This window comes from Neurospora hispaniola (genome assembly GCF_033458365.1).
Source record: "Neurospora hispaniola strain FGSC 10403 chromosome Unknown B0T23scaffold_3, whole genome shotgun sequence".
NCBI classification, from domain to species: domain Eukaryota; kingdom Fungi; phylum Ascomycota; class Sordariomycetes; order Sordariales; family Sordariaceae; genus Neurospora; species Neurospora hispaniola.
The window spans coordinates 1,325,959-1,344,038 of NW_026944408.1; the positions used below are offsets into that span (position 1 = coordinate 1,325,959).

The 18,080-nt window shown below is 50.8% G+C and overlaps 5 protein-coding genes across 5 annotated transcripts; all 5 read right to left on the minus strand.

Moving 5' to 3' along the window:
* Positions 1 to 1,933: 1,933 nt before the first annotated feature.
* On the minus strand, positions 1,934 to 3,243 carry B0T23DRAFT_107529 (uncharacterized protein). Its single transcript, XM_062831804.1, has one exon. It carries the CDS (start codon positions 3,093 to 3,095, stop codon positions 2,148 to 2,150), a length of 948 nt encoding a protein of 315 aa, XP_062693819.1. The 5' UTR covers positions 3,096 to 3,243; the 3' UTR covers positions 1,934 to 2,147.
* Positions 3,244 to 9,825: 6,582 nt separating this feature from the next.
* B0T23DRAFT_439788 (kinase-like domain-containing protein) lies at positions 9,826 to 11,863 on the minus strand (the record flags this gene model as incomplete). Its single annotated transcript, XM_062840709.1, has 5 exons — positions 9,826 to 10,363; positions 10,415 to 10,654; positions 10,719 to 11,143; positions 11,238 to 11,384; positions 11,558 to 11,863. 5 exons carry the CDS (start codon positions 11,861 to 11,863, stop codon positions 9,985 to 9,987), a joined length of 1,497 nt encoding a protein of 498 aa, XP_062693820.1. The 3' UTR covers positions 9,826 to 9,984.
* A 1,036-nt stretch (positions 11,864 to 12,899) lies between these two features.
* Positions 12,900 to 13,628, minus strand: B0T23DRAFT_107564 (uncharacterized protein). Its single transcript, XM_062831805.1, has one exon. The coding sequence runs from the start codon at positions 13,511 to 13,513 to the stop codon at positions 12,935 to 12,937; it is 579 nt and encodes a 192-aa protein (XP_062693821.1). The 5' UTR covers positions 13,514 to 13,628; the 3' UTR covers positions 12,900 to 12,934.
* Positions 13,629 to 16,657, minus strand: B0T23DRAFT_107573 (pseudouridine synthase). The gene is made up of 3 exons (XM_062831806.1): positions 16,435 to 16,657; positions 16,279 to 16,369; positions 13,629 to 16,216 (listed from the first exon to the last, which is right to left on the minus strand). Exons 1-3 carry the CDS (start codon positions 16,551 to 16,553, stop codon positions 13,745 to 13,747), a joined length of 2,682 nt encoding a protein of 893 aa, XP_062693822.1. The 5' UTR covers positions 16,554 to 16,657; the 3' UTR covers positions 13,629 to 13,744.
* Positions 16,658 to 17,298: 641 nt separating this feature from the next.
* B0T23DRAFT_376476 (uncharacterized protein) lies at positions 17,299 to 18,023 on the minus strand. The gene has a single exon (XM_062836958.1). The coding sequence runs from the start codon at positions 17,995 to 17,997 to the stop codon at positions 17,410 to 17,412; it is 588 nt and encodes a 195-aa protein (XP_062693823.1). The 5' UTR covers positions 17,998 to 18,023; the 3' UTR covers positions 17,299 to 17,409.
* Between the last annotated feature and the right edge of the window lie 57 nt (positions 18,024 to 18,080).

Genomic DNA, 18,080 nt, shown 5'->3' on the forward strand with positions numbered 1-18,080 from the left:
TACTATGTACAACTGTACCCTAACAATTTGAGTTTTCGTTATTGCCGGTAGGTATGTATGTTGGATGCATCGTGAAACTCGGGGTCGCGGTCGGAGCAGCAGCAGCAGCAGCAGCGGCGGAGCCTAACGGACTGGGAGGAGTGTCACAGGAACGCATCTCCGCGACCTTTTAGACCCTTATGGTACTTGATAAGGCCTGCACCCGCCTGCCCTCGCTCCATACCATCCCGAACCGACGGAGCGGCGGCAAGCTGGTTGTGGGGACTTTTTAGGGACTGAAAAAGAGGCGAAGCCCCCCCGGGCGGGCGCGTCAAGCGAAGCCTACGAAGACAGGGAATTTGATACTACCTCTACATATTAAAGTGGATGGAAAGTAGGAGCATGACAACAGCCCAGAGCTGCCCAGAGCTGCCCAGCAGTCCCCAAGTAAACCAAGTAAAACGGCCAAGAGAAAGTCTATATGTAGTGTACGACAACTGAAAGAATGACAAATGTCAGAAAAAAAAAAAAAAGGTCGGAAAGTCGTAAGGAATTGTCGCCGATAGGGGCCGGGGCGTCTCGATCTACCCGCCACGGCACCATTCACCCATCGCGTTTATCGGCAAAAAGGTTTCGCAAGGTTTCGCTATCGCGTACTGTGTAGTGTAGTGTACGCAGTAAGTATATCCCGATACAGGAACCGAAACCCCAAAAAAGTGGTGATGTCAATTGAGGTCATCCATCCATCCGAATATTCATTCGTTCTAGGGGTCCTCCTCCTCCGCTTCCTTCTTTCCCCCCTCCCCATTTTTTGAGTAGGTATGTTTCTTTCCATTGCCCGTTGAATAACCGGTCAGAGAGGTAGGTTGCCCACCCAATAAGCACACTTACACTCTCTCGCTTGTCATCGATAAGCAGGAACCAACTGGACCCCTAGACTAGACTACACACGCTACATCAAATAGAGATGAAATTTCCAGACACATGACGGGGACCCGACTTCTTGGGGATATAGGACGAACGGGAAGAATCGGAAACTAAAAAGTCAACGATAGGGACTGAAGGGTTCATTCACACTACAAGCAAGTTGACATACATGATGATACGTAAGGTAAGACTGTTTGGCGACGGAATTACACTACACGGACGCACACCCAGAAACAAAGATGATTGTCGTCGCTAGAATTAGAAGTAAATGTTTTTCTTTGTGTAGGTAAAGTTGGATAATGATTGAATTCTGACGAGAATGATGAAAGATGATTTATTTCGGCCATTGCAAGCCACCTACCTTAGCGTACCGACCGCTACAAACTCCGATTTCCCAAACCGTTACACCGATCGGGATCGGCTTGTAACTGAGTGACTCTTTGTCCCCATCGGATCTCCCGAAAATCAATCATCTTGCCCCATTTTGCAATTATCGCAAATAGTAACATGTGAATCATTTCCTGGTCCTATTGAGCATTGAATCACTGATCATCACCATGACATAGATTTGGCACGATTGGAATGAATGCACACTTGGTTTTCCGAAGAAAAACGGTTCGCTGTTATTTGCTCCGAGACAAGTCGGAATTGAGCTGCGAAGTGCCGGTAGCTATGAGATCATGGCTTCCCCATCCGACCCAAGAAGACCCTGAATTCCCCACTCTACCAAAAACACCACACTGCCGTGGTGATGGGAGCGGGTACAGTCCAATACAGCAATTGTGTGATAGCGATACAAGTTCCAAAGTGTAGTGAAATGCCCAAAGCTCCAATTGCCATTTGCCCTACAAACTGTTTGTATGTTCTCGTTTGTGTGTCTCCCGATACTCCATTTCCAATTCCGCGACCATAGAAACACAGACCATTATGAGTAGTGATTTCGAGAGAGAGAGTAGAGAAAAAGAGCAAACATTTAAGTCTGGTCCATGATGATATGTGGGAAAAAACGCTGTTCGCTTGATGATGGTAGAAACTCCCGTAGTCCCAATCCTATTCCAATCCAATTCAATCTTCCCAATTGCCCCGATGCATGCCAGGCGAAATGTGGTATCATCGTAAAAATACAAAATGCAAAAATGTAAAACGCCGTTGCCCGATGCAGAAGAGTGCTATGCAAGATAATGAGGAATCATTGTAGAACAAGGAAAAGTGTATGTGTGTGTGTGTGGTGGGGGAAGTCTTTAGTACATCCCTATCGGCGACACAAGTGTCGGACCACGGCTTGGTAGGTAGTAGCCCTGGTTGTGGGTATAAAAGGCATCCTTGTCTTGTTCTTGTTGATCTTCCTCGTCGTCTCCTGGTTGCTCTCCTGCTTGCTTTTCGGGCGACGTTGATGAGAATGTGGAGAGGATGGTAGTGGGCGGCGATGGTGGCATGTGCTCGTCTTCTGAAGAGTCCGAGTCGAGATCGAGTTCTGGTGGCGACGCAGAGTGCGAAGGACTCCTCTGCAGGGCGAGGTGGGTGTAGTCCTCGTCATCGTCCTCCTCATCCTCCTCCATGTCTTGGTCGTAGTTGTAGAATTGGTGCAGCGGTGCTTGCATCGAGTACCGATGAAGGCTGCCGCTGCTGTGCGAGGGTATCCTCCTGAGGGGGACGGCATCGGCCATCTCGACATCCTCGTCCTCGTCACAGTCCTCCTCGTCGTCCTCGCTCAGATCGCTGTCCGAATCGGAATCCGAGTCGCTGTACTCGGCGTCCTCGGCTTGCCAGTCATGCTCGGGCTCCCGGACCACCGTGTCGGCCCATTGGATGTGACGCTCTTCGCTGCGGCTGTTGGAGGCGCCGCGAACGGATTGGTTGAACCATGATTCTTGTTCCCTTTCGGCATCGGCGAGCTCCACCATCAATGAGTCGAGAAGGTTGGCGTGTCCGACCAGGAGGCGGAGGTTGTGATCGGGGCGGGCAGCTTCCGAAGAAAGCTTTGCCCTTGCCTTGTGGGCAAGATAGTATGTTTGTGTGATGGACATCTTCTTGGGCTTGATGAATGAAGTATGCAGAGTACTAATAGTGGATGTGGTAGGATATGTCGATGCACTGGTAGAGAGAGTGCCTACTGGTTGTGGCCTCGATGATGATGGTGGTGGTGGTGATGTTGTGGTTGCGGTGTGTGTGGTGGTGGTGGAAGACATGGTTCTCTTTTTTCTTTCTCCTCGGAGGGCAGGATCGGGGGCAGCTTTTCTCTAATACTAATATTTGGGTTGGGGCCTGGTGCGTTTTCGCGTCTCGGTTCTTGGTTTGAGTGACTCAAGACAGGGGTCAAGCCGATTGCGGGCCCGTCAGGTACTGAGGGCGTGTAAGTGTAAAGGGCGTGCGGGTGGGCGTGGGCGGCGTTCAGGCAGGCGGACCAGGACCAGGGGTGGGGGGTGTGTCGTGATACAGCAAGCCAAGTCCGTTGTTGTTCGCTGTCGCTGGCGTTGGTACTGTTATCAGGTCTGCAAGAACCATGCACTCCAAAACAGACGGCAGCAGTCGCGACGAGTCTCGTTCAGCGTGTGAGTGGATAGTGAAAAGACGGGTACTGTGAGGATGGGGCCCGAGAGTGGAATCCGTGATTGCGAAAGTGGAATCGGGCGTGGCTTTGGACGGCTTTTGAAGGTCACTTGGTGCTCAAAACTTTCACACAATAATTTCAAGTTCAAAAGATCTTGATGATTGCAAAACAGAAGAGCCAGCGCGAAACCCGACGATATATCCTGGGGATGTGCTTCCTTTTGTAAACCTTCAGTCTGACCCTTCGTTGGGGTGCTTTCTCCGGTCAGAGACACTCCAGGACACCGCAAGGTCATCAGCACAAGGGTGATGCGTCCATCCGCAGCAGCAGCTGACGAAAACCGAGAAGCCGTCAAGCCGACTTTTGGAGATTGTGTACGTACCTGTGAAAGATACGTACCGCTGGTACTACCTTACGTACACCCCCCTGTTGCGTTGCATTTTGCGGTGGTCGGCTTTTTGAACACTCCCTGGCGCCGCCCTTTCCAACAGCCAGCCCAGACACCTGAGACTTTTGTCCATCGGCGGCGGCGGTGAAGCGCACATTTCACGATCCGAGCTCTGGACTTTCTGCTTGGAGTCAGGACGGGGGCTCGGCCGCCTCGGTCTTTGGCCCGTCTCTCATCCCTGCCCGTCTTTTGTCTGGCCGCAACTTTTTCGTTGCAAACCTTAAACTCCACCGCTCGGGCACGCTGCCGGTCTGGCTCCTGTCAATCATGTGCGCCCCGACGTTGCAAGCTTCATCACGTACATTTGTTGAAACGAACTGGTATCATTTTGGTGGTTTAGGCCTTGTTTCCGTTTCAAGAATCAAATCTAAACCCCGCGTCCCTTTGTCGCAATGGTTGTGAATGGAACCGACGGAGTTAAGGTGGTTTGTAATCACCGTCCCGATCTGAGTGGTACATTTGCTTATGTAGCAGTACACCACTAGTGTATCGTGGATGCCTTCCAGGGATTTCTCAGCGACGTCTGTCGGGTTCTTTTTTTTCGCAGGCATCAGAGAAGCCGCTCTGCAATATCACAATCTTTGGACCGGTTGACGCATTAATCTGATTTTTAAGCAATACATACAAAACCCGACGGCCTGGATATTCACGGGTGCCTATATTCCGCTTAAGCTGAAAATTCCTTGTGACAGCGACGGTTTGGAAACACCGAGATAATCCCATGACGCATTGTACTTTTTGCAAATCGGCTTCTTTCGCGACGCCGGCGTTCTCACTGCGTTATCTTATCTACCATACAGCACCAAGCTTTTGCTTTCCGGTGTATTCCCTCGACTTCCCGAATTCAACACAATTATCGACAGGGTATCCCAACAGATCCATCCGCCTACGAAAAACCGATGGAAAAAAAATTAAAAAAAAAATTTCTTGCAGGTACCCAATTCCCACTTTTGAATCCTTCTAGGCTGTGGGTTTTTCTTTACCTCCTCCACCCGTTCTTGCAGGAACCTGCGACACTAGTTTGTGCGGCTACCGAGCAAAAGAATGATGTTGTTCAGGGCGACTGACTACGGGCACACCTCATCATGTAAGGAGATGACGATGAGGTTGGACGGGCCCTGGGCGGAGCTCGAGGCGGGCCAGCGGCCAGGCAAGCGGCCAACAACACCAAGAACACCAACAAGCCAAGCCATATCAAAGCTGTCGCAAGCACCGGACACTAACAGCTCCACGTCATGAAACAACATTGAGGGGTCTTTAAACCGTTGCGAATAGAGACACTGCAACAGCCTCGTTCATACTCCCGCGGCGTAGACAAGGACATACACATCGATCGGCCAGCAAAGAAAACAAAATGCGTTGTTGGTCTGCTGACCGAAGCCCCAGTTAACACCATCTGGGCCAAGTCCAACTTGGCGCCTTGGACGTTGTATAATATCCAGCAATCAACTCTGTGCACGCACGAATGAATATGTTGGTTTTAACTTTCGTACACGCTTCCCATTTCCTTTTTTGAACCAACCATCCATTGGCTCCGTACTCCAGACACTGCCACCAGCAAATTATTTGGCAGCTAGCAGCACAGTTTCATGACTTGTTGTTGCTGAGGTGTAGCCAGGACAAGCCTTGGTTGTCATGTCAGTTGCCGTTGTGCCTATCCGCAGGCGGTGAAGGAAGTCCATCTCGAAGCAAGCAGCTTGAATCCTTCGCTGCATGAGGCGCCCTGCCACAGAGACAAGAGGATGCCATCATGCGAAACACACACAATATATCGATCACAGGCTAGTACACATTTGTATCGCCGGTTCCGTTGTGTTGGGCGACGAGCATCGGCGGCGGGGGAGGAAAAGCAGCCTGGAAATTAGAGTTCGGGGCCGCGATCGTAACGCCGAAACCCATGCTGACTGCCAGTCGCAGTGTGTAAACTACATCGGTACATACCACCTCTGCTGGTGTCCACGGGGGTGAGGGGAGTGTTGAGTCGTGACCGGGACTCGTGAGTGAGTGGACACCGCGGAAGGAATGGATGCTGCCGTGATCAACAACGGGGCGCCGATGAGTCGCACGAAAAGAAACCGCCGTTCATCTGGCTTATTTTTTTTTTCTTCTTCTCTTTCCCTCGAAACCGAATTGTGTGGGGAGCGAAAGGATCGCCTCGGCTTTCAACCCGTGACAAGTGTGGAAGCGACGGGAGTGGGCGGGTACAGGCCTGGCGCGAAACCTTGCACAACTCCCCGCTCCCCTCTGTGCCTGCCACAAGGCAAAATTGCTCCTCTTTGCGCAATAGGTAGCCAGTGCGCAACAAGCATTTGGCGGAGCTTTGGCAAGCGCGGGCCAAGCTGGAGCCTGAACAGATCACTGTGAGCTCTGTCATTGGACGATTTACTTGGACTCCACTCATAGGGCTGAGAAGGAAAGAGCGATAAAGTCGAGACGGAAGGAGGGATCGGAACCCTCACTTTCCATCCGCTCTCACTCGCTGCGGAGTGCGGAGGGAAGTCTCAGCCCCATGGAGATCATCTCACATCATTACATGTTTTTCCATGAACTCATTCTCTTTCTCTAGGACTTAGAGGTAACGGCGTCCCGGCCGGCCTCAGGCTAGGTACAACAGCCTTCTACCAATAAAGCTCCGCTCAAAGCCGGCGATACGGGCAACCGTGGCTTAGCAGGCCAACAACGGACGAGTGAACGGTCCAATAACACAAAACACGATGCCATGGCTTGACCGCTGCGAAGGCTGTATCTGTAAGCTTGACGATAGTTACTGCGGATCTGCTGCTTGTTGTACAACCAAGAGAAACAAAATAGGGGGAGTCTAGGAAGCCAAGAGTCTGAAGCTTACCTAACTTTCCGTCGAGGTTCACTGCACGCAACGTTAACCTGTGAGCCTGCGTAACCACACCCCTCTACACGGACCCCTCAAAAAGGGCTTGCCCGATGCGTCATCCGTCGGCGTTGTATCAGAGTCGCTACCAGATAATCGCCAAATCGCATCTCGCAATCGCTGGGCCCGTTGGTCTGGTCAGTCGGAGAGACGATGCGATGCTGTCCAACCAAACTCGACGTTGCCGCTGACAAAACTCGGGGCTGTGCAACTGCAACTGCCAGCGAATTTGAAAAGCGTTGACGTGCTTTCGCAAGTACCGAACGGATGTGGGAGTGTGAGGCACGGGGTTTGCGGAGTGGGATGGCAACGGTCATTCCCCATACATACGCATCAACATGTCATGAAGACTTGACAAGTGACAAATATCACTATGGTGTCTGGTCCTATATGCAGATCGTCCGAGGGTAGGACTGTTCACTAGTAAATCAGCATAATCTTTCCAATCCTGTATTTGTCAATCGTCACCGATACCACGAAACCCAGGAGCCAAGCATCGTCGAGAACCTCAATGTCCCGCCATGTGTCAATTTCCCCCCAGCTTCCGTGGGGACACGGATTTAGGATGAGTCGAAGACAAGGGTGGTGACGAACTCGGTGGGTTACAACCGAGCACAAGAAGCTCCTCGCATGTCAGCCAATCCCCATGTCAGCACTCAGCATATGTACCTTTGACAAATATTGCTGCCTTGTCCGAAACGGATGGAAGCTGAGCAGGAAGAAGACGGTTTGGAATGGCTCGGCGCCCTTTTTCATGCCGTCTCCGATTGTTTGTAACCCCGAACGCCGAATATGGAATTGTTGATTACTTGACAGCCCCAGACACCTGCCGCGGCCGTACTACCAACCACCACGCGCACCCTTTTGCTTCGGCATCCTTGAACTGAGTGTTTCCCCAGCCTGTCGGGTAAAAAACACCCCAGGACCCCTAAAACCGCGCTTTGCAGAGCTCATTGGTGTTTGGATGCCTAGACATCCCGTCTTCCGTTCCGGGCCCGGGTGAGCACGGATAGTGAAATCCAAGATATTCCGCGAATTCGCGGGAGACCACGGGATATCTACTCATCTTGTGACCTGAATGATTCCTGTTTTACGTCTCATCGAACCGCTACGAAAGATCACTCAATCCTGCTAGCCGATGAGCTTCGTGGGGAGCATGATTTCTCATAATGACTAATTTTTGTGCAAGTCAAGGAGGAGAAAGATAAGCGCGGACACGGGCAAACCCAATGGTCCCCACAAACTAAATGTCCATTATTACACAAAGGGTAGGAAGCTCGTCTAGCGGCCGTCGTCAAGAGGCATAGCAGAGAATCATGGGGGGAAAACACGGCACAATGGACACACCTTCCCGTGTCCTCTCCGCGTCTACGGACCTACCAATGCTCAAGGGAAGTGCCACACAAGCTCACAACAAGAGCCAAGAAGCTGTGCCATTCCGCGCCAAACCCGTGCCATCCAGCCAGACAGCCAGCCCTAGTCCTAGCCCCCAAACTTCCCTTTCCTAGGTGACGCCGTATGTATCACGAACGCCATATTGACACACGCCCCTTCCTATGCGCGCACCAACTAGTGGTAACCAAGCGCCAGTCCCCAACCCCAGATTACAGTTTCACCTACATTCCCCCCCTGGGCCGCCCTGGCCGTTCCTTCGGCGTATGTACCTTCTAGAAGAAGAGACGCCGCTGCGCCGTTTTGTCAAGGGTTCATCAAGGGTCCTTGTGTCTCTGGTGCTGTGACATCCCTTGTACACTATACTACATACATACAGCGAGCGGTTCTCAGCCACGGTGGTGCATCCGCTCTTCCCGAACGGTTGCTTCTCTACACGACGACGACCCTGCGTAAACTGCAGTATGTAGTCTAGTGTACAACACAACGTTACGGACGTGTCCCTGGGATTGGGACTGGGACCGGGACTGGGGCTAACTTGATGGTTTTTAGTACCAAGTTGCTGGGCTTGGTATTAAGTGTTCGCTCGGCTGAACCACAGGAGGCAGCTAGTCTTAGAAAAGAGAGATAACAAGGGCAGCTGAGTGTAGACCTGAAATCTGTTTACTTTCCCCATTGGGATTTGGTTCCGGTTTAAGATTGATTGGTTGAGAATCTATGAGAAGGAGTACCTACCTGGCTAGGTTGCACAGGGTGGTGTAGAGCTGGAGAGGTGAATAACTTGGTAAACAAGTTGGTAAACAAGTTCGTAAACACACACCCCTGGCTACCTAGGTAGGTACTACCCCCGAGCGTACCTTTCCCCAGAGCTCTCGTTCAACGAACGGCTGGTGTGTTGAAGAGGAGGCAAGTTGAAGCCATCTGGCAACTAGTGTAGGTAGGAACTTGGAGCCAGGACGTAGAGGTTGGTGGGTACCAATTGAGGGTAATGAGGGAGCTTACCCCGGATTATTACCCCTAATATGTACGCATCGTACCTGTATTGATCGTTACTCTCTCCACGCAGACCTACACAGACGCCTTTGCATTTAACAAAGTAGTTCATCTAGCACAGCATCGCATCTGGGGAAGCCGGGCAGGTACCACCGGTACTAGCTCCGGAGTATTATAAACTGATACCAGACCTCCGTACTTTCCATGTCTTGACTCATGCTAAACATGGGACAATGCTGCTGTCCCGCCTGGAAGTGGACATGTAGAGCAATATTGGCTTTATCCCTGGCAAAAAAGGGGAAAGAAGGGGGGAGGCGCTAAAAGAGGCACGGTATTCCGCTTGAGGTAAACAGTCCCTTTTGTCACGCTGTCTCTCAAAAACAAAACGAAACAAGTCAAGTATGCACAAGACAGTCTTCAAAATTTCAGGTAGACTTGCCACTTATACGCTAACGGTATCTCACAAATCGCCTTCCTCTATGTAGATGCTTCAACATATCTTTGCGCGAGCTCCATCTAGACAGTGTATTTCACTCGGACTCGCTTCAACCCCTTTCAGAAAGTAGGTAGGTAAGTACCATTTATGTCCTTGTTCCAACAATCAACCCACTGGTACCCAGTGCTTAGCCCTTTTGATATGACTAAACAGCTGGTTACGAGTATCGAAGCTACCGGCGCACACCCTGCAAACAAAACCAGCGTTCGTCTTGATCCGCTTGGCCTGTCGCTGCTGTGCCTCCTGGCGCTGTTTCGCCTCCGCCTCCGCGTTGTCCAACTCCCGCTGCTGTTTTTGCTGCTCCTGATGTTTCATAATTTTTTTTCCTGCTCTCGCCTTAGCTCTTCCTCGCGCTTCAGCTTCTGCAATTGTTCTTCTTCTTCCTCCTCCTCCTCCTCCTCCTCCTCCTCTTTCCGCTTCAGTTCAGCAGCAGGTCGTTGCACCTCCTGCTGCCGCCGCTGCTTTTGCAAGACAAGACGATACTCCGCCCTCTCTTTCTCCAGCTTCGCTATCGTCTTCCTCGCTCTTCTGTGCGGATGTTCGCTTCTATCCCGCTTCTTGCAGATCTCTGGCCGCTTATACCCGGGTGCGCGCCGGCGTTTTGCTCTGTCCATAGCGTGCCCAGATTCTTCAAGGTGCTCGAACAGCGCATCGCGGCTGTCAAAGTCGTCGTCACAGAACGTGCAAGACCTTTTGAACATCTCTTGTTAGCGGCCAAAGAAAGCTTTCAATCCAAAGGACTCAGAAAAGTCTTCATCAATCGGACGCTCTCCGGGCATGAGGTCTCGATAGTGATTGGGGTTCTTGGCGAGGTGGTAGAAGAGATATTTTCGGTAGGGGAAGGATAATTCACATCCGAGGCAAGTCAGTGTAGGATCGATAGGTTCCAACCTCTTCCCTGTGATAGGATTGTCGAAAGCCACTGCTGCTTGTTGGAGGTCCCAGGGGTCAAATGAGCGGAGTGACATATGCTTCGTGAATCTGCGCCAGCTTAGAAAAGGGGGTTTCATCTATTAAGAATCTTTGGGGGCGGAGAATAACTCACAGGTTGCTCATATTCATAGCCGTTTTTTTTTCCATGGAGAGCCACTCGTGATCCATGATCTCGTCCATGTCCAATCTTTGCTGCGGGTTCGCATGCATAGTTCCCATGATGAAGTCGATGCAAAACCCGGTCGAAAGACACAAAACCTGGGAAGGGAAGCATCGCATACCGGCACGGTATTGGAGTAGATGTTGCGGTTGCGCAAAGGGCGGGGCGCCGGTACACATGCAAAATACGATGGCTCCTAGTGCCCAGATGTCGACCGCCGCCGTATACGCATCCGATGATTCGAATAGCTCGGGAGCAATATAGCCATACGTACCATTATAGTGGGTGTACAATGTAGGACCGGCAATGTTTTTGGCAATACCAAAGTCTGCGTGCTTGACCTTCCATCCAGGGCCTGGCGTATCGACGAGGATATTCTTGGAATTCACAGCGGTATTAGATCCGAGCAGTGTAGATATGGCTGGAAACCCTGTTGTGTTTGTGAGGGTGGTGGGTGATATGCAGACATACCAAGGGCTTGAGATCTCTGTGGAGGTAGCCTTTTTGATGCATATAACGCAAACCGATCGCGATCTGTTTGGCAATCAAAGATCCTTCGGTTTCAGGGAAAGGCGCATTGTCAACTATATATTGCTGGAGGTCGCCGTACGGCATGAACTCCATCGCAATGTACAGATTACTAGGGTCTTCGAATCAGCCGAGGAATTGGACAAAGTGTTGTTGATACTGCCCATGAATAGAGTTGCAATCGCGTCACTTGGTCAGTAATTGTTGCTTTTTGCTCCCGTTCAAACGGTAGGCGCTATGTTCAGATAGGAAGAACCACTCACCCTGGGATCGTTCTTCTTGGAGAAAGTAGCGAGAGCTTGGAGCTCCCGCTGCGATGACTTGAGAAAGCCGGCTTGCTCTTTGCTGATTCTTTTGACGGCGCGCAGTTTATCTGGGAGAAACCCGTGTTCGCACTGTTCCTTATAGACGTCTCCGAATGTACCCTCTCCCAATAAGTGGATGGGACGCCATTGTTCAAAAGCGCCTCCGGGAACTGCATGGTGACGGAGCTTTGCATTTGGATGGTGTTCATCGAAAGCACTCCCGATCCTCCAATCCTTCAGAAGGGCTATCAGAAAGCTTTCCATAGTTCATGAAGAAATCTTTCCTTGATGGGTCTTGCCGATGAAGGTTGTTGTTGAAGTTGGGGGCGTGAGAGGGGAGTATTCGTTCTGGGGCCGTGTTGTTGCTGTTTGACTAACGCGATTCAATCGCGACTGTTTGCTGTCAGATATTTCGTATATGCAGGTAGCTATACGAAGTATCTATACGAAAGGATCTGATCACTTCGGGGAATCAGTCCGGATCGCCCCAACCACGTGTAGACTGGTACGACGCCCATCCTTCCAGTCTTGTTTTTCTTCTTTTAAGGAACAAGAAAAGTCTTTTCTCAACCATTCTCTTTGACACATAGGATCACGGAAAGCCCTTGGGAGAAGTAAAGACTGCACGGAGTCCCTCTCAGATAACTTGAACTTTTCGTATATCCAAAAGATGGCTCTGATTGAGCAGAGGAGACAACAAGGGATTGAAACCGAGGAGTGTCAAGCGAGACTCCGTGTCTGAGAACGCTTGCCAGGACCAAAAAACGAGGCCATTATTGTTGCATGTCCACAAAGATCTCGTCTTTCAATCAACGACAGTAATTCTTTTGAATTTCTTCCACGATTACGGGATCGAATCCCCCCATGGGAGGATGATGCTAACCGAGGGGTCTTCACGCTTGTACAAGAAGATCTCAAAATTGATGAGTGTCAGTGTTGGATTTGCCAGTTTCGGAGCCACGAAACACAACTCGTAAATCGCCCGGTTAATTTTTTTTTTTAAAAAAAAAATTTTTATTTTTTATTTTTTTAATTTTTTTTTTCCCTTGTCAATGTCAGCAATCTCAATAATTCATGGTTCTGAACATGCAACATGGATGGTTATTGGATGTACAAAACTTTAAAATGGTCGTGTCATGCTCACTGTTTACTAGGAAACATCTTGATCACAACCAGCCAATGCATCCTTTCACATTGATGACTGTTCGTTCCCTTATATCCACACTCTGGTGGTACTACCTCCGTTATGCCAAACATTTGGTGTAGGTATCTCAAGGTCTATGAAAGCGACAGGGAAATGCAAATGATTCCTAAACTTTTGACAACCGTCCATACCTAAGCCGAACCGTGTAACCGAGCGCCGAAAATGCTAAACCAGATGCCTGTAAGCAAGTTCTTATGCCTCCATCCTAGAAAACTGGCCACTATGATGACCGAGAGATACAGAAGCAAAGTTGAATATGTCCAACGAGATGTGAACATGGATACAAAAATAAGAACAAAGAACATGAAGACCATGTAGGTCTGGACTCGACCCTGGCTTTCCAGGGCAATGCACCTGTCGAGCATCCATCCTCTCTCTCTTTTGGCCAAACTTGACAATTGTGTGTCCATAGCCTGTTGTACATCCTGCAAGCATATGAAGGAAAGAGTGAATTGCGGCATCGATTGGGTGACTGATCTTTTGAAGTTGTACTTGCAAGTCAAGCACGTAGTATAACAGTGATTTGTGCCTTTATTGAAGGGGAGAGCAAACATCGTGGTGTAGTGAAAGCGTTGTATCCGTATCCTATCGAATACTGGCAGTCGATCGTTGGTGGCAGACTGCCACGCGCTTTGCTGGTGAAGTGGAATAACTAGGCAGAATCTCCGAAGAGAAGCCATAGGTGCTGCGGCGAGATATCTGATGTACATGTCCGTAAAATCTCACTGCAGGGGATATTGTTGCCAATTGTGTGATACCGTCTCAAGGCGGTGGTACTCCATGGCTTGATGTCGATTACTTGTAGAATGCGGCCGTCCTTGTGCATCGATGGACCGCATATCGAACCATGTTGAGAAGTGCCGACCATTGAAAGGTTAAGTTGAAGCAAGACAACGCTGGGGCGCAGTGTCGTAGCTTTGGGTAAGATCCTATTGAGATCTCTAGTTTCCATCAAAGGAGACGTCGTCAGCGGCGTCCTCCTCCTCCAAGGTGCCCATGAGCTCACGGAGAACAACAGTTGCATAGTTGCTGCTTCTCAGCTGGAACTTGAGAATAACAGCAAGCTTGCTGGCATCAGGGCTACTACGAATAACCTCTGAATTGTCGACAGAAGCAAGAGGGTTCTCCGAGGGGGAATGAAGAACAGGAACAATCAGATTTGCCGTCTCCTTGGTGTCGGTTTCACCGTCCTTTTCGCCGTTGTGGATGACCATCGAGTTTTCGGTTGCAGCGAGCGCAGACTGGTTGATTTGGGGAGTAGCCTCGTGGGTAACAGCATCGACCTCCATAGTACCAGCCTTGGAAGCCGTGGATTCTTCAGTCAGCATGAAGTCTTGCTCCTGCTTAATGGTGCCATCCTCTGATTTGACGACCGTTTGTTGAGCGGTCGACTCGTAATAGAGATCCGATAATCCCTTGGCCAACGTCGGCGTCTCGGTGGCGCTGGAGGAGATGATGCCGTTGGTAGTATTATCGGCAACCTTCTCATTGATTTGCTCGACAGGCACCTTGGTCTCATACTCCTCCGTGTGACGCGCGATCTTAACGCGCTTGTCACTGCCGTCAAGCCCGGTCTGAATCCAAGTTTCTCTGGCCACGACCACTCTATCAGAATCCGGTGACTGTGAGGCCTTGCGGCGACGTTCATTGGTGATTGCCTGGTCATACTGGGCAGTGTTGCTGGTGAAGTGTGCCCAATTAGCAAGGAGAGGCGGAGATGTGCGAGCCTTAGCCACGGCGGCCTTCTTCTTTGCATTAGCCGCATTGCAGAAGTCCAGGTCCGTAGGATACATTTGTTCAGTATCGTCGTTGTAGACGCGGATAGCGTATTGAGGTTCGCCGATGAACCGGCCCAACAGATGACGATAATTGCCGCTAAGGCTGAACTCCTTTTGGCGGCGACGCATGTCGTACGGATCCAAGCCACCGTTTTCTGTCTTCTTCATGAAATCAACATAGGCCTTGCCAATCTCGTTTCGCGGGTAGATCACGTCGTAGCCAGGTGTAGGTAGGACAACGTCGAAAACGGTGTATTTTCCGCTTGCGATGTCTTCTTGTGTAAGGGCACGGGCTTGAGCGTAGAAGTTTTCGTTGTCCTCGGAATCGGCATCAGCAGGCGACTGGTCATTGCTGACCAGTACCAGATCCCCTTCGACGACTGTAGGCCCGTACATGGCCCATCGCTTGCTGGCCATGTGGTTCCAGACGAAGGATTGGTAGGCGTGGATGTACATCATGCGCATACCACGAGTAATGCTCAGAAGGGCGCCCATGAAGTCCTTCGAGTTCTTGCCAAGATGGCGTATGATGGCGGCCTCCGAGCTGAACCGCTTCGGAAGGATGGCCAATGCCTTCTCGGCGTTCCGGGTGGTCTTCCAGATGGTGATGGCCTTTGCACGATTGTAATCATCGCGGCTATTGTGGAAGTCGTTGGTGTGGGTGGGTTCTTGCTCCTCAAGGTCGAACGCCTCATGCAAGAAGTGGTCTTCGACATGGAGGATGTCGTCAAGTACACCCTCGTAATCCTCCTTTAGCACCTTCATGCCCAGGAGGTGGGTACCGATCGCATAGGTACCGAAACGTTGGAGGCCGTAATAGTTGATGTAACCATGGCGCTGGAGGTAGGCCAGACCAAACTCAACTGCCTCTCGCAACTTCCTGACGCGCTGGTCGACAGAGCATCCCGCACCTCCGAGCGGTTTGCAATTCTTGAGCGTGATTACAAACTCGTTGCCGCCGTGTTGACCCAACTGGAGAGGCTCCTTGGAATGAGAGAAATCGCCAACCTTGATGTTGGGCAGGCGTGTGTTGAGCCAAATCAAGTTCGAGGCTCGCTGGCGGTGCACGCTGATGCGCTGAACTGTACCAGCGCGACGATCCTTGGTTCCAGCGAAGCCAAAGTTGGTGGCCTTCACCTTGAGTAGGCGGGCGATGGTGTTCACCGCGTCCATGGTATCCTTGTTCTCCTTGTACATGGTGAAGTGGAGATACTCGCCGCCCAGCTGAGTAAAGCTTTTGCTCTGGTCCCGTGAGCGGCTGTTGTTGCTGTTATTGGCGCGGGGCCCATGTCCACCCACCCGGTTGTTCTTTGACCACTTTGAAGGGGTAGCGGTGATGACGCCAGTGTTATTGGCGAGTGTCTCGATGCGATTGTCAAAGATACGGCGGATCTCTTGGTGAAGGCTAGCGCGCTGGGCGCGATCGGTGATGGGATCGAAAACTACAGTCCGCTCTCCAGCGGAAATGGTCTGCTTCGCCTGAACAGCTTCGTCGAGCTTGACCAGCTTCTCAGTGGCCGACTCACCAATCAAATCGACCAGCTTTTTCCTGTCTTCATCGGAAACAGGCTTGATTTCGATTCCGGGCTCAGTGGAAGGAGCGACAGTTTCCGGTGTAGGTTTGGCTGGTGCAGGCTATGTATGGAGTTAGTACATAAGGACTTGACGAATATTACCTATGGCATGTAACAACAAACCTTGGGTACCGATGGCTGCTGCTCCTCATACTCGCGGAGGTGAACGGTTGTGCCATCCTTGCGGATTTCATAAACAAGGAAGTCGGTATAGCTGGATATACGATCAGAATAAGCTGCACATCAAGTCAGAGTAATTAGCTTGGATGAAGAGCTTACCGCTTTCTGATGTCACCAGTCCAGGAGAAGTTGATGGAAGCTGAGCGTTGCGTGATGCCGAGATTCTTCTCTGAAGCAGCACGCACAGCAGGCACATGAGTGCCCTGGCGCTGAGCCATGTTGAAGATGGATGAGCTAGGATAAGGTTATTTCGACAAGTATGGCGCGTGACGATGCTGGCAGATATCGTTACAAGATATGGAAACCGACGATAGCTGGGTGTGTGAAGGCTAGCCAAGATTCTTGATTGTTGCTGTGGTGCGATGTTGGTGTGTCAAGCTATGGAGGGAGATGCTGAAGGGTGTGTTGATGATTGCTTGAAGGATGCTAGACGTTGTAAAATAAAAGAACTGAGCCAGACAGGGATTCGTTTTTGGTCAGTCCATTCACAGCGGAGAAAGGTACAGACAGTGGAGGTCGCAGGGACCAAACTGCGACACAGTCTGAGGATTGTCGAGAGCAAAACAGCGCAACAAATGCTCGATACTTGTAAACCAAATCTCGGCTTTTCCTTTGCCCTTTGCGTGTTTGTCGTTTGTAAATTTTTGGCAGTGCTTTTGCATGAGGAGGAAGGAGAGAATGGGCGAAGGGGGAGCAGCGCTTTTGAAGACCAAGGAGTTTCGTAGACCGCTTTCACATTCACTGCGATGGTGAATTTTGCACTGTGGGCAGAAAAGCGCAGCTGTGGGGGTGGGCCGCGGGGCATGTCAAGTGGAAGAGATCTGTGGGGAATCTAGGGTCCTCGCTGAGTTGATTGGTCAAAATATGGCTGACACTGAGAAGTACCTTGGTACCTCTGACGTCCCGTTCCTTCCTTTGCTTGAAGGTTTTTGCAAATCTGAAATGAATCTCCCACGGAAACTCCCCTTCACTCCCGGCCTGCCCAAATCACCCAAGAATACTAGGGGACGAACACACGACTGCCTGTTGACCACCCAAGATTTCGGACACGAGATTGCACAGTTCACCGAACCACTACTTGTAGGTACCTATGGTCAAGCCTGAACAACGGTGAGCCCCCATGTCATCTCTATCACTACTGTAGTACTTCTCATCCGAATTGGATGAATCGAACAAGACGTAGAGGTATGCTGCAGTCCAGAACTTTACCAAGGCGCCAAACCACGTCATTAGCAAACGCCAAGCCACTCTACGGTCTCTCTCCGTTTGCAGAATGTGCGTAGGTGGTAGAGATAGTGTGACCCGAAAGAAGACAGCGGGTTTCGAGTAAAGAAGCGGACGGGACTTGGAGGATGCGAAGTGTGGAGGGGTTGGATGCCTAATCACATCAGCAAAGCAGGTCAAATTGCGAGTCCTGGGGAGACCAGATCCGGCCCGAAACTTGGCTGGATTGGATGAACGGTCCGGGCTCGAGTCCCAAACCTTTGGACAAGGAACGATGCTGAAGGCGGGCTCAGGTACCCGCACGTTCGAGACGTCGAGATTCAAGCCGACTGCATGTGAGACACCTTGGTTGGTGTTCATGCAGAGCAGCCATTGCGCATGGCTTCTACCTCCGGCTGCGCTTGTACTTCCGCTGTTCATACTATCGACGTGTAGCATGGTCCTCACTCATATCTGGGCAATTGAGCCCGTCTAGTTGAGCAGAGTACCATGGTTGTCATGGAGATGTGATCCTCTCCGAG